Source organism: Gymnodraco acuticeps, unplaced genomic scaffold (assembly GCF_902827175.1).
Source record: "Gymnodraco acuticeps unplaced genomic scaffold, fGymAcu1.1, whole genome shotgun sequence".
Lineage (NCBI taxonomy): Eukaryota > Metazoa > Chordata > Actinopteri > Perciformes > Bathydraconidae > Gymnodraco > Gymnodraco acuticeps.
The window spans coordinates 2316949-2332398 of record NW_022991219.1 but is presented as its reverse complement, the minus strand read 5'-3'; the positions used below and the strand labels follow the sequence as shown (position 1 = coordinate 2332398).

The window sequence follows — 15450 nt, the reverse complement described above, 5'->3', positions numbered from 1 at the left end:
TTCTGAGGTGTGACAACATATAGATATGGATTTGGAGTGTGTATGTGCCCATGGGTGAGTGTCTGTCTCTGTGTGTGTGTGTGTGTGTGTGTGTGTGTGTGTGTGTGTGTGTGTGTGTGTGTGTGTGTGTGTGTGTGTGTGTGTGTGTGTGTTTACCCCATGGTAAACGCCCTGGCAGTTGGTGCAGGTTCCTCTGAGGTAGACGTACGAGTTCTGGCTGACCTCGTAGATGGACTGGACCTTACAGGACACACACTCCAGGGACACCATGGGGATATGGCCACTCTGGACAAGCACCTGTCATAAACACACACAAACATACATGCTGTCAAAATACAGGCAGTAAATAGCATGCAACCGATCAGAAATCCAACCCAGAACATCCAACAAAATACAAACACATGTAGTTCATTATATATATATTTCTTTGTATTTCTATATTTGAGGGATACATCCAAGTACAATGCATTATGTGACATGCCATATTTATATCCAAACAGAAGACATTCTATTCTTTTCTACTTTTTCTTTATCGGTATTTGTTAATTATTGTATTTTCAAAATCAATAAAAAATATTAAAGGGTTCATGTGTTTTTATAGCAGCAGCTGATCCTGGTTGTTCAACTGCTGATCATAAAACTAGTTATGTCAACATTTAGTAGACTGGTTATAAAAATGATGTAATTGAGTTGGAGCAAACAGATGAATGTTCAGTAGAAACTACAAGTGAAACCTGTTAAATGAGTGTTCAAACTACATTTCCCACTGTCCATGAACACTTGACACACACTGATTGCTATGTGTTACAAATTACAGAGAGAGCCATTGTTCTGATAGCATAGTCGCTCCAGTCCTAGTAGAGGGCAGTCATCTCTTTCGACTCCACTTCGAGCGATAGAATTACTAACAAAGAATTACTAACAAAGCACTTATATACTAATAAAGGACTGGCTTATCTAAAGCCAGTTGAGTAGCACTTGAAATGTTTAGCTCTATGAAACCTGATGTACTTATATGATTCTGTTTTCTTCAAGTTTGTATCTTCTTGGTCGAACGCACTTATTGTAAGTCGCTTTGGATAAAAGCTTCAGCTAAATGCAATGTAATGTAATGTCTAAGTAAGACAGATAAATAAACCAGGTCAGTATACAACCCTTTTGTGTCAGAGGAGGAAAACTCTCATATTGATATGTGTTAGGATTATTTTTGTAATGTCCCCATGGGGTGCTTTGAGCCTTATAAAGCTGCCTTTACTCGTATGTAAATTTGACATTGAATGAGTCACAAAATATATTTACCTTAGAAGTCCTCCTTTCCTTTAGAACCTTTAAAGATGTTATACAAACTGCCTCAAAAGAAACATCTTACTGTTTAACGTTTTTCCTTGACTTTAACCTTGACTGGAATTTGTTATGGATATTTATTATTGGACTAATTGAAAAAAAAGAAATCTAAGTGTTTTGTTGGCTTCTTTTGATTTCCATTCATCAGCTTTTGACGCCTCAGATCAATGTTGTGACCTATTTAAGCTCCCTTCCCTTCTAAGCTATGAATCACCATCTTAAAAGGAACACTGCGTACCATTAAGAGGAGTTAGTGGCAGGAATGGAAAATAATAGTCATTACTCACTTCTGTATGTAGGACTAGAAAGGTCTATCTTATTTGACACTAATGCAGAAGCACTTTAAGTGGTTTGGCTTATTGAAAGCAAATGTACACACAGGATTCTTGCTATTCTGAGTTTGTATCTCCATGGTTGATTGCACTGATTGTAAGTTGCTTTGAATAAAGCATCTGTTAATTGAAATGAAATGAACTCTGTTTTAATTTCAACATAAGTAGTTGCTATTGTTGCAAAGCTGTGTGTAGACCAGTAGACCAGAACAGACAAATCAAACGTTGTCTCTAGAGAGACCCTTTAGATGTTTTATGCTAAACCAAGATAACTGTTGTTCTCTGACACGCTTGTAAAGGGAGGGGTATCCAGTTGTATCCAATCTGCACCCTCACCACTAGAAGACAATAAATCCTGCACACTGGATTTTCAAAAGGACGCATGTATTTACCATAGACTGTATATGGTATTTACATGTGTAGCAGAGTGTGCGCACTTACAGTCTGTGTGGTGGACTCTGGTGCCATGCCTTCTTTGCAGATGGTCAGTCTGAAGGTGTATTCGACACCCGCCTCCAGCTCAGAGACGGAGATTCCCAGCACCGGGTCGTTGGTGCCCAGGCCGAAGTTCACACTGGAGCAGTGCTGCGTTCCCTGCAAGCGGGAGGAGTCGGGATATCAAGGAGTCGGGATATCAAGTGTTGAGTACAAGCATGGTACTTTTACATACAGTTAAAAACAGGGTTAGGTAGAAAACAGCAGTGCTGATATTTGAGTAAAGGTAGGCAATATATTTATAGAAGTGGGTTTAACTAAGATATAGCTGCATGTGAATACATTCATTAAATGTAGAGAAATACACATAAAAGGCCAAGTTGGACTATCTTTTTAACTTAAATTACTATTTGTCATTTCCACCAAAGTCATAAAATCCTCATCATTTTAGATAAATGCTAGTATATGCTTTTATTACATAGAAAAATAAGCAATAATAAAATAGAGGTTATTTCAGAGAGCTGCAGCCAGGATTTAACACTATAACTGACTCACATTATAGATGTTGTCCTCTTGTTTGTACAAGCCCTACATGACCTAGCTCCTTCATATGTGTGTTATTACTTTCATTTCATGTTTAGAGAACAACTGCATGCCCACAAGACATGTGGTGAGGCTTTTAATAGTTAGAATACTACATTAAATGAAATTAAGTCAATCAACAAACCCTCTGATTGTTCACTATAATTACATTGCTACAGATTTTCATTCTTAAAACCTTTTAAAGATGAAAATGGTTGGTCATCAACTATTAAAAATGCTGTGATATTAGCCTAAGTCTACTTCAAAAGAAGCCAAAATGTTAACATTGTATGATTGAATGTAATTCTTCTCTATTTTTAACCAACTCCATCATCTCCTTAGAAAAGTGTTTGTCTCCAAGGTATTGACAGCATCAAACACAACTACCAGAATCTTCTTCTTTAAAAAAAAAAAATCAGCAGCGCTACACAGCTGAGAGTGTGTGTGCATTTAGTTTATGTGAGTAATTGTCAGGTTGGGGAGCAAAGCACCAGCTGTGGAATGCTGAATTATCTCTAAACAGTTACATAAACCTTTAAAGAGCCTGTGACAGCATCCCAACAACTGTTGTGCAATGAAATATTGGGCTACTAGTAATCTCGAACCGTCAGTTTAAAAAAGAAAAAGCGATACCGTTCCGTTAAATATCAATAATTTCGAACGTTGCGGGGAATTTCCTTCGACTCATTTTGAAGTTTTGGGGAAGCCGGAAGTGACGTCAATGCGGGAACGCTTCACTGTGCGGCGAGAGAGCCAAACACGGACAAAGTGTGTTGTCATGCGTAGAAATGGTGAATTACTGAGTTTAGGCACGTTAATAACATTTTAATGAAGTTGACTACAGTATATTCATATTTGTCAGTGCTTTCATGTCAATTCGGCGAACATAAACATAAATGATCGTGGTGAAGATGATGATTACATTAGGATTACAAATCGGTAGTGAGAGCTGCTGAATTTCCTCCCGTAGGATGTGATATAAAAACAAATCGATTATTTTTGTAGTTGTAAACTCAAGTGGATGAAACTACATTTATTAGTGCTTTCATGTCAATTCGGCGAACATATGATAGATTAAATGATCGTGAGGATGATGATTAAAAATCGTTTGTTTGTGCCGGTCTGCATTTCCTGATGAGAAAACAAACCGATGCTTTTTGTAGTTGTAGTACACCAACATGGATTAAACGTGTGGTTTTTTCACCACAATGTTGGGGAAATTAATGGATAAAATGCACGGATTATTATTATTATTATTATTATTCCCACTCCGATCGGGACACTAGGTCCACCGTTTCCCCGCAACGAGGCTCCCCCCGTTGACAGTTTACGTGGGCTGGGTGCAGTGGCGGACTGGCCATCGGGACGAATCCCGATGGGCCGGTACCGAAGTCACGTGCACACATAGACTCTAGGTAGTGCTTGAGCACCTGCCCGTTTTGCCCTTTTGACAGCAATGTGCCCTTTTGAAAGTTCTTTTTTTAAAAAATTTTTTACAGTGTACTGTATGTGGCTCATGGTAACATCGATCAATTCTGGATTAAAAGCTTCTAATATATACAACAATGCCCAAAATGCGCGTTGTAATTTTGTCAGACATCCCCACACGTGCCCCGCGGCACTCCCATACATGCTCTGGCTGCAGCCCCTCCCTTCCCTGCTCTCAACGTGAACGCGCAGCGCACAGAGCTGACAGTCAGACAGGCCACGGCGGGTGTGTGGTGCAGCAGCACGCAGCAACACGATTAAAAGTGCCCTCGTGACGACCAAGTAAGTAACCACCAGGTAACAAATACAACGAGTGTATTGTTTAATCCCCTAAATCAGATGCCAAACTAAACTATACAGGGTTCGTACGGTCATTGAAAACCTGGAAAAGTAATGGAAATTCAAAATGCAAATTCCAGGCCCTGGAAAAGTTATGGAAAACAATATTTTTCCCAAAGTTTTGGAAAAGTCATGGAAATCTAACAAGTTGTGTCAAATATAATTTACATTTGATCTAATCGCCGAAATAATCTGCGGTCGCGAGCTGTTATGTGCCATCATGACGCGCATGGTGTTATTTTTTAATATATGAAGCGCGAGCTGTGTGCTCGAGTCTTCCTGCCTGTCGGGCCGGCTGAACTCTGCTGCTCCGGGATGAGGGTCAGCTACATTATCTACGGTGTGTTCGTTAACTGTGCGGAGTCACTGTGGCACAGACTGAGCCGCTGGTGAACAGCTGTTAGAACGGGCCGTTCAGGTGTTCAGAGCAGAGCGGCAGAGCGTGATGTGAACTGAAACGTTTTTCTGTCGGAATATCATTGTCACTATCTGCTAACGTTAGCTTTAGCCTTCGTTTTCTAATAGTTTTTTTCATAGGCTATAAACAGAGGTGGTATAAGTATAGAGATTGTAGGCTACTAGAGTAAAAGTAGAAGTATACTCAGATCTTGTACTTTAGTAGAAGTACTCAGATCTTGTACTTGAGTAAAAGTAGAAGTACTCAGATCTTGTACTTGAGTAAAAGTAGAAGTACCAGAGTGTAGGAATACTCTGTTACAGTAAAAATCCTGCATTCAAAATGTTCCTCAAGTGAAAGTAGAAAAGTATTATACAAATACTAAGAGGCATGAAAATACATTTTCAAAATACTCAACAGTGCTGCCAAAATTATAAACTGACTGCTACACAACTAAAATAAATGCTTTTATATATTTCTATTAGATGTAACTCTTTGGCGTTTCTGTTATTATTACCTGCTGCTTTAGTTGTTCTGACTGCTAACATCCTGTTATTCCTAATTTTAAAGCCGATATTCCGTGGGGTCGGGGGGCTCGGATCCTTGTCACCTTTTTCATACCTGATGAGTTTGCATCCCTGACTACAGTTGCTTTAGCGTGTAGAAGCTAGTAAGCCTACTATTTGATTTGTTTTAGATAGGCATCTGCATCAGACAGCATATGGTTATTGAAATAAATATATATGCAATTACGACATACAAGATGTGCCTTTAATAAATCTCACACTGCTAAGGCAGCCGGCGGTTCCACCAGGGGCGTCAATCCAATAAGGGGGGGATTTCGTCCCCCCCTTAGCTTCAGATTGGACCCCCCTAAGTCATTTAGAATAATACAAATAAATGTTAAAATAAATAATTTTTTGATAATAAATCAGTAAAATCAGGCAAAAATAAGAATTAAATAACATAACCCTAACCTAACCCTAAAACCGAAATAAAGTAACCAAAAACCGAAAAGAAACTAACAAAATCCGCCATTATCCGGCAAATTTTTGCGCACAATTTCGGAGCGCACAATTTCGGCGCGACCGCCACGACGACTCAGAAGGTGCCCTTTTTTTTCTCTTGAGCACCTGCCCCTATAAATGTCTGTGCACGCCACTGCCGAAGTGGGCCGGTCGGATAAGTCACTAGCACATCCCCCATAGGCGGCGCGTGAGGCTCAGGTTTGGGAAGGCTAAATAACTTTTTTTACGCCTCCGGCGTCTATAGAAAAGAGATCAACTCAGTGTGCGGAGTTTAAATCTCTCAAGTCATATTACAGGATAAAGGAAATACAGTTTAAACTGCCGTATGCAGAGAAGACGCCGACGTGTCGCACTTATCATTCATATTACATCATCAATCAGATCATCGATCATATAATATCATAATATATCATATATTTCCTTATCTGAGTCAGCTTCTCCAGCCGTATCTGGCCGTGCAACACTTACAGTGTCACATACTGTATGCAGAAGTATTATTTTAAGCAACACATTATGTTGACGAAACACTTGAGTCAAATGTAATTAAAGTCAGATCCACTCGTGTCTTAGACGTGAACGCGCTCTCAGCTGGTGAGAGAAACCCTGGCTTGATTTACCGAGTTGATAACCAGCGTCGTAGGACCGCTTAGCGAGATCTCGTTTGTTAGTTTGTTGTTGTTAGTTTGTTTGTTACTCAAACATATCCAGGGTATGTTGAACTGGCTTCGTAGTGCAGGGCACAAGTGGCTAGCAGCGCTAATGTCAAAGACACAGACATTGCATTATATTTTTATTTTACCAGGATGCAGTGACACAAATATTTACATATTTACATTTACTATCTACAGCACCCGCCGCCCCTGACATCCCCCACTCCCCCCGTTGACAATTTACTAGCGGTACCGAAGTGGGCCGGTCGAGAGTCCCGGGATGATTTTTAGTCCCAGTCCACCACTGGCTACATGACCGTATTATCGCCCATATTGACGCACCTAATTCCTAAACTTCTAACAGATACAATAAACCGATCCTTCAGCCTCATATGAGCTCTCAGACACGTTCAAAATTAAACTGTCATCGCTGTCTGAGCTTGCTGCTGTGTGCGCCATCGTGCGTTTACATGCAGATGCTGGGATCCTGAACGGTGCAGCTGGAGCGCTGTGCCCGCAATGACGTCACACATAATTTGGCGGGACTTGAAGAATCCCCGAGAAGATTCAGAAAATGGTCAACATTGTTATCAAAGTACAAATATCAGTTCAGTAACGGTTTTCAAGGGGACAATATTTACTCAAATTGATGGGTTTGGATGATGGGGGAAACTCGTGTCACAGGCTCTTTAAGCCTTAGGTGTATGCGCACGCACAGCTACACACACATGTCACACCCATCCCATTGGGTCTTATATTGTGGTCTGTTGCTGCACAGGCAGATTGTGTTCCTGCCCGGCCAAGGAAGCGGTGAGTGTGTAAGACACTGAATGAATTTACACTCACACACAAGCACACACCTATTCACGATACACACTCACTCACAAACTGTCCTGAACTGAGTTCTCCTCCTCACATCGAAGCTGCCAAGCTTTTCTGAAGGCCGCTACAGTACTCGGGACCAGATGACTGTTACATAATGTTTCCACAGTCGTCTTTGCAGGATCAAGTCCGTCCTCCAAACTCTTGTCTTGTGAGCTCACCATTTAAAATGATCCAATAAAATGCCTGAGAGTAAAGTTTGGCTTAACAAATCTCCACTCTGCTATTTCTATTAGACTCAAGCCACATATTAAGAAAACAGCATATCGAACCACAGAAGCAAAAGCAGAATAGAAAAGAAATGCACCTAAAAACATTTAAAAACACACTCTCCACCAATTAAACCAGCAAAGCTCCTCCAACTTTACTTCAGTTCTAATGTGTGAAAGTGACTTTTGTCTCATGTCTGTTCTTACCTTGGAAGTGCTTTGACACTCCCAGTTGTAGTTGAGTAGTGACTGCTCCTTTGGGTCCATGTTGGGATCGTAGGACTGCTCCGCACTGAGCTTCAGGTCCTGTGTCCTGGACCACACCCTATAGGTGCCCCCTTCTATGATGGGCATCAGCCTGCCAGGAGAAAAGGGGGTAAAATGAACATAAAGTAAGACAAAGAAGTGACTGTTGGCAAATGTTCTCAAGTTTGTTTTTCCCTATTTGTCAGTTTTTCTATCCGTTCTATTTAAATCCAAAATGTTTGTACTTGTGTTGCATATGAAGAGCTTTGTCTACGATATCAAGGTGAAATAATTTTAGTTTCCGGCTTCCCTCTTAGTTTTTTGTGATGTGGGGTTTAGAGAAGATCCTATAGACTTTTTTCCACCATTACAATCCATCATATCTGCCTTTAGTATAAACTGATTGCGAATGACAAATTGAATAAAGAGTTTGGGTTAATTATTGTTTATTCATTGTGTATTGAACTCGGTATCACTTGGAGACATCATTAAGAAATGTAGTTTCTCCACTGACCTGGCAGCCATGACACTGAGCTGCAGACAGGCGGCCTTCCTTAGCGGAACGCCCTCGTAGGACATAGAAAACACCAAGGTGTAGTTCCCTGCTGCCAGCGTCATCTTAGGCAACGACAGCTGTAGCCGCTTCACATCCACCTCCACTGGCACGATCGAAGACTGAGAAGGAATCTGGTCTTTATCATTATCACAGGAGGGGGTGGAGAGTATCTGCCAGAGGTACTGCGCTCCGTAGCGTACACAGCCTTTCAGGTTCACACTGGCTTCCACCAAAGTGGACTGATAGCGCCAGATGGCCAGACGGGGGGCTTGAACCACCTGCACTTCTGGCTCCTCGCACTCCAACACGCTGATGTTTACCTCCACCTGAGCCGACACCGAGCTCACCAGGTTACTGCAGTTCACCTGGCAGGGAGAAAAACAAGATGGTGAAATATCCAAACTGGGAAGCTTTCAACAACATTTCATAGTTCAATAAATAAATAATAGATCTTTAGAGTGTCCAAATTAACTTACTTGCACCAGGTAGTGCCCGGGGTGTCTGTACTCGTGACCTGCAGTAGTTCGGTTTGTGTGAACTAGAGACGAGCCGTCGCCAAAGTTCCAAAAGCATTCCACATCATTGGATCTGGGTGTGACACTGGCGCTCAGCATCACCATCTTGTTGATGAAAGTGTCGCTGGGTGCTGCGTGCAGGGTGGCACTTTTCAGCAGGTTCTGCACCACGATTTGCTTTTCGAAGCTCTGATCATGAAGTGCGTTCAAGGCCTTCAGGTAGATTATCAATCTACCTGGTTCTTCTGGCATGTAGAACACCTGGGGAATTCAATTAGACACATCATTATTTGACAGCTGTTTACTATAAATATGATGTTTATTTATTATTTATGGTGAAGTGATCTGACCGTTTTGCCCATAATCGGCGTCTTGTGGAGGTGGTGCAGATCAAAAGTCCACAGGAAAGATACAGGATTGCCCGTTAGGATGTTGGCGGTAAACGATGTCGTAACGCCTACTGGGATTGCTGCAGCGCTCTCCTGGATGGAAAGTCCACTCACCGGCTGCATCACCTCCACCTGGAGGTGCCTCCTCTGACTACTCACCTGGTTTGTCATATTGCATCAAAATATGGTTAGTGCATTAGTTTGATTAAATCATACTTGCTTTAACACCAGCGTTAATGCCAAAAAGAGAAATTAAGTCATGATTAAACTCAAAAGTTGTTCTGGCTCCTAAATGGTGGAACGAGCTCCCCATTGACATCAGGACAGCAGAAACTCTGCATATTATCCGTTGCAAACTGAAAACGCATCCCATGGCAATTAAATTCTTGCAAAAAATAAATAAAAATACTTGAATGACTTAGACAAAGTGAATATATTTGCACTTTGCTTGTTGAACAGAGTTTGATTCTCTATGTTTTTTGCACTTATTTTAAGTTGCTTTTTCTAAAAGCGTCATCCAAATGAAATCTAATATAATGTAAAAAGGGCTCTCTGCGGTCATATTGCCAAAGGTAGCTAGAGACGGTGAGCTTCAGAAGCGATATTATCACAAACTCAAGTAAAGGAATTTGACTTGGCTGTTAACCAAATTACAAACTGGCTACGTGACTGCATTGCAATCCTCTCTGACCAGGACCCCCTCTCTAAAAGAAAGTATTTCTAGCATCTAGAATTCTTCTGAGACGAAGATCTTCTGCTCTCTACTAGACGTGTACAAGGGAAACTCCAGAGAACATGCCAACCTTATTCTCAGACACTGTCCGGAGTTCTTATTAGAAAACATCTTTAATGTATGATATGAATCTTCTTTGACTTTACCTGGTTGTGCCCAGTGAGATTCACCATGTACGTATCCACCCTGGTGAACGTGTGGACGTAGGTTTGGTTGAGTTCAGGGTGAAGAGTTGTATCTCCGCTGATGCTGAGGATGAACTGAACGTCCGAGCCCGCTGCCATAGATATGGTGAACTCCACTGTCTCATTGAGAGCTGCAATGTTTTTACTTGCCCTCAGCTCCAACCCCTTAATCTTATCCTGAACAAAGAAATCTCTGGAAACCACTTCCATGCTCACGTCGTTGGTCGCATTCAGATTAACGGTGGCTGTTTTTGCCTCGTGGAAAATCAGAGAAGTGTTCCTTCCTGTTTCTGTTTTTCCTTTAAACAGCCATGTCCACGACACATTGGTCCCTGTCAGTACCTCCCCCTGGAGCTTGACACTGACGCCTGTCTCTACGTAACTCTGCTTTGTCACATTGGTAGCTGTGAATCCCAGCCCGGAGATGACTTCCTGGACACTGACATTCTTTGACTCAGATTTGAAACTAACTTCATTAAAGACCTGCACGGTAATCAGCTTTAGGCCAGGACTGAGGAAGGTGTGGGTCTTCGAGTGCATGTTCCACTGCAAAAGGTCCCCATTCACAAACCAGCTGTACTGCAGGTTTGTGCCTTGAGCACTCAGCACGGTCAGGTTAGTTGGAGTGTTGACTGCTACTGGGTTGTCGCTGATCTGCAACTCCACCCCTCCTGCTGGCTCCTGGAATTGGATGGTTCTGTTGATGGTCAGCTGGCCCAGCAGGTTGGCTGCTCGGAGATAGATGTGACACGGGCCCGGTGTAGAGAAATTCACCTCCACTGTCTTCCCGCTAATATTATAGCTCGAGGCGAGAGGTTCTAGGTCTTTAATAATATTCCAAGTGAAGGTCATGTTGGTTCCTTCCTTTAATCCTGCTTGAAGGTGGAGGATGCGATTTGTGGCGAAGTAGCCCCCCTCCAATCCTGCTCCTCCTGTCTCCTTCACTGTTAATATCTGCAGGCCCTCCAGCTCGCGTTGGACGTACAGGAAGATACTCGCTTGTGCCGTTCCTACGTCGTTCTCCGCTGTCACAATGATGTTGAAGGTGGCCATGGAGCGGAATGTGTAGTACATGGTGTGAGTGGCTTGGATTGGAGTGCAGCGGTCACACAAGATCCAAGAGAAGCGGACATCATCTCCTTCCTCCATTTGGGCCTCGAAGTGGACGGAGGCATTGAGAGGGACATTTACCAAACTGGCGTTGACGCTCAACCCGCGGATTGGCGCGAGCACAGTGACAGGTAAGATAGTGTGATTCCTGCTAACTGTGTTGGCCGCTGTCAGTGAGATATTGTACTTTGCAGAGATGTTGAACGTGTAGAGGATATTCTGGCCTGTTAGCACATTTCCGTCCCCAAAGTTCCAGATGTAAGTGACATTGGAAGCCATGGAAGAGGTTGTGAAAGCGTATGGTGCTTTAAGTGTTAGGTTATTGTTCTTTGTTCCATTATGTTGGATAACAACTGGACCCACAGGCACCAGAACCTCAATCACAACAGTGATGTTACTGGCGGAGATGTTATTGAAGACAACCACTGACACATTGTAATGGCCTGGGTGTTTATACGTTTGCATGGTATTCCCAGAATTTGTGATGGGCATGAGGTCTTCCCCTCTACCAAAGTCCCACTGGTAGCTGTAGTTTGATTCTGGCTGGGCTCTGGCCTGGAATGAGATCTTCTCCCCAACAGCGTAGTGGGATTTATCAAGGCTGAGGCTGATGTTGGTAAGAGCTGGCTGCACACACACCCAGTTGAAGAAGTTGGCCTTGGTGGCCTTGTTTACCCCGCTGGAGAGGCGCAGAGAGAGGTGGTACTTCCCGCTCGTCCAGTAGGTGTGGGAGACTGTGGGGTTGCCCTGGTGTGTCTCGTTTGGGCTCCCGTCCCCAAAGCTCCATTCATAAAGATGAGCCGATGCATTACCGGACACCCAGGCCTGAAAGTTAACCAGGGTCCGCTCTTGGACACACCCTGAAGGCTCCATCCTCACAACCTGGAAGACGAACACCTGCACTGCGACTAGCGTCCAGCCAGAGCTCACAGCATTGGCCGCCGTCACATTCACTGTGTAGTTGCCCTCTGTGACGTATTTGTGTGACATGTGAGGTGTCGATGTCGTGTACATTTCCCCGTCTCCCATGGAGAACGTCCATGTGATGTTATTACCTGACCCGAGCCGTGCCTGTACTACGGTGGGACTGTGAAGCTCTGTAGGAGAGGAGCTCTTAGCCGTCAAATCATCAATCTCCTCGAACACAAACACCTCGGCACAAGCCTCCATAGAACTGATGGTGTTGTTTACCGATACGCAGACGTTAAAGATGCCGCTCTGTGCGTAGGTGTGTGCCACGCGGCGACCTTGCATCGGGGGAGAACCGTCTCCAAAGCGCCAGTCGTAGTGAATGCCATAGGGCGAGGGCAGAGGGTGAGCCTCGAACTCGGCTGATTTGTCAGTGAGGAGGAGTTGTGGCTCTGTTTGTATATCGACACGAGTGAGGATGCTGTAGACGCTCATGTTGATGCTCCGACTGATGTTCTCATAGCGGTTGGACACGGACACCAGCGCTGTGTATATCCCTGTGAAGAAAAACAGGGATAAGAAGATGAGATTTGTTAAATTGTTTCACTTTTTTGTCATTATCTTTCAGCTTAAAACATTTTGATGTTCTCTAAATTGAAACAAAGTCATAATCGAATATGCTCCATTAGCCATGCTGCTAATAGGGGGACGGGCGGGGGCTTACCTGGCTGAGAGTAAATATAGGTAACGTTGTTGCTTAGAAGGACCTGAGAGTTTGGACAGCGAAGGGAGGTGGTGTAAGGAGGCTTGTATTCAAATTCCTCATATCCTCCATCACCAAAAGACCATCTGCAGTAAAACAGAGACAATTTATAACCATTAAATAAGGAACTTCAGAGAAAAACATGGGACTGCGAGGAATAAATGCCCGATAACCATTTCCACATGCGCGCACACACACAGGAAATCTTCTCTGACGACGCAATAGAGAAGACAAGGAGAAGTGGAAACTCAAGACTCAGGAAGCCTCTCTGGACCAAGAATGGTGAGTGTGGAGGGAAACTAAGTGAAAGAGTGCGCCATAGCTGGGAGGGTGGGAATGTGAAAGAAGGAGGGAGAGAAAAGAGTAAAGGAGAGTTGAAGAAAAAGTGAGAGAGAAAAAAGTAGAGGGGAAACAGCAGAGCAGAAGGGAAAATTCTCGTCAGCAATCTGCTCTAACCACACAGTTATAAATCCAAGGACTCTGCATGATTTGACTGCTGCAGAGCTATTATGGCGCACAGGAAGACGAAACACAGCGAATGGAGAAAAGAGAATGAACAGATAGAGGAGAAGAAAGGAGCTACGAACACAAACAGATGCTCTGTTTTCACTCACTAAATTATATTTTTGGTATCAAAACAAAGCACAGAAGATATATCTATCTATCTGTCTAGCAGTGGTGGAAGAAGTACTCAGATCTTGTATTTAGGTCAAAGTAATACCACAGTGTGGGAATACTCTGTTATAAGTAAAATTACTGCATTGCAAATGTTACTCAAGTAAAAGTACAAAAGTATTGGCATCAAAAAATAATTAACTACCAAAAGTGAGTACTCATTATGCAGATTGGCCAATTTTTTTTATAATATATATCATATGTTTAATTATAATTATTGATGCATTAATGTGTTTATCACAGCTTGTAAATATGGAGCTAGTTTGAATTATTGTGTATGCTGCAGGGTATATTGTGAATTTACTCCAGGTTTAACTTAAGTATAATTTAAGTGTTGATTATACAGTATTTCACATCATGATTCCAAATCTGCAAAGCAAAGAAAGGTACTAAATAAATGTAAAACCTAAGTTTCCCCTCTCTCTCCAAGTGAGGTTCTTACCCTCATTACCTCTGCCCGTCCTACCACCTGTCCTCTGGACCCTATCCCCTCAAACCTCCTTCAGACTATCGCTCCTGATATTCTACCGTTTCTCACCCATTTCATCAACACTTCTCTAACTTCTGGTCACTTTCCAAACAGTCTCAAGGAGGCAAGAGTAAACCCTCTCCTAAAGAAACCCACTCTCAACCCGTCTGATGTTATAAACTACAGGCCTGTCTCTCTCCTCCCGTTCCTGTCTAAAACACTTGAACGCGCTGTCTTTAAACAACTCTCCTGCTATCTCCATCAGAACAACCTTCTGGATCCGCACCAGTCTGGTTTCAAGGCAGGTCACTCCACAGAAACTGCCCTCCTTGCTGTCTCTGAGGAACTGCACACTGCTAAAGCAGCCTCCCTCTCCTCTGTCATCATCCTTTTGGACCTGTCTGCTGCATTCGACACGGTGAACCATCAGATCCTCCTTCGCACTCTCCAAGAACTTGGAGTTTCAGGCTCTGCACTTTTCCTCCTCACCTCATACCTGAAAGACCGTACCTACAGGGTAACTTGGAGAGGGTCCGAGTCCGACCCTTGTCAATTATCTACAGGGGTCCCTCAGGGCTCTGTTCTTGGTCCCCTCCTCTTCTCTCTGTACACAAACCTGCTCGGATCTGTCATTAGCCCACATGATTTCTCATACCACTGCTACGCTGACGACACCCAATTAATTCTGTCCTTTCCCCGCTCAGAGACCCAGGTCGTTGCACGCATTTCTGCTTGTCTAGCTGACATCTCTCAGTGGATGTCTGCTCACCACCTCAAGCTCAATCTTGAAAAGACTGAACTGCTTTTTCTTCCAGGAAAAGATTGTCCCACTCTTGACCTAATAATCAACATCAGCCCCTCTATTGTTTCCCCGACTCAGACTGCATGGAATCTGGGTGTGACCCTAGATAAAAACCTGTCCTTCACTGCAAACATCGCTGCTACAACCCGCTGCTGCAGATACACGCTTTACAACATCAGGAGGATACGTCCCCTCCTGACCCAGAAAGTGACGCAGGTTCTGGTCCAGGCTCTCGTCATCTCACGCCTAGACTACTGCAACTCCCTCCTGGCTGGTCTACCTGCATGTGCCATCCGATCTCTGCAGCTCATCCAGAATGCAGCAGCTCGTCTGGTCTTCAACCTTCCTAAATGTTCCCACACCACGCCGCTCCTCTGCTCCCTTCACTGGCTTCCGGTAACTGCTAGAATCC

General features: G+C 43.4%; 1 protein-coding gene across 1 annotated transcript in view; it reads right to left on the bottom strand.

The window, feature by feature from the left end:
- The window catches only part of pkd1a (polycystic kidney disease 1a), a 77486-nt gene that overhangs the window by 26451 nt on the left and 35585 nt on the right, over positions 1 to 15450 (bottom strand). The window contains 8 exon segments of the mRNA XM_034239143.1: positions 157 to 297; positions 2118 to 2270; positions 7894 to 8044; positions 8447 to 8853; positions 8965 to 9264; positions 9354 to 9551; positions 10272 to 12886; positions 13054 to 13178. Of these exon segments, the coding sequence (XP_034095034.1) occupies positions 157 to 297; positions 2118 to 2270; positions 7894 to 8044; positions 8447 to 8853; positions 8965 to 9264; positions 9354 to 9551; positions 10272 to 12886; positions 13054 to 13178 (4090 nt within the window).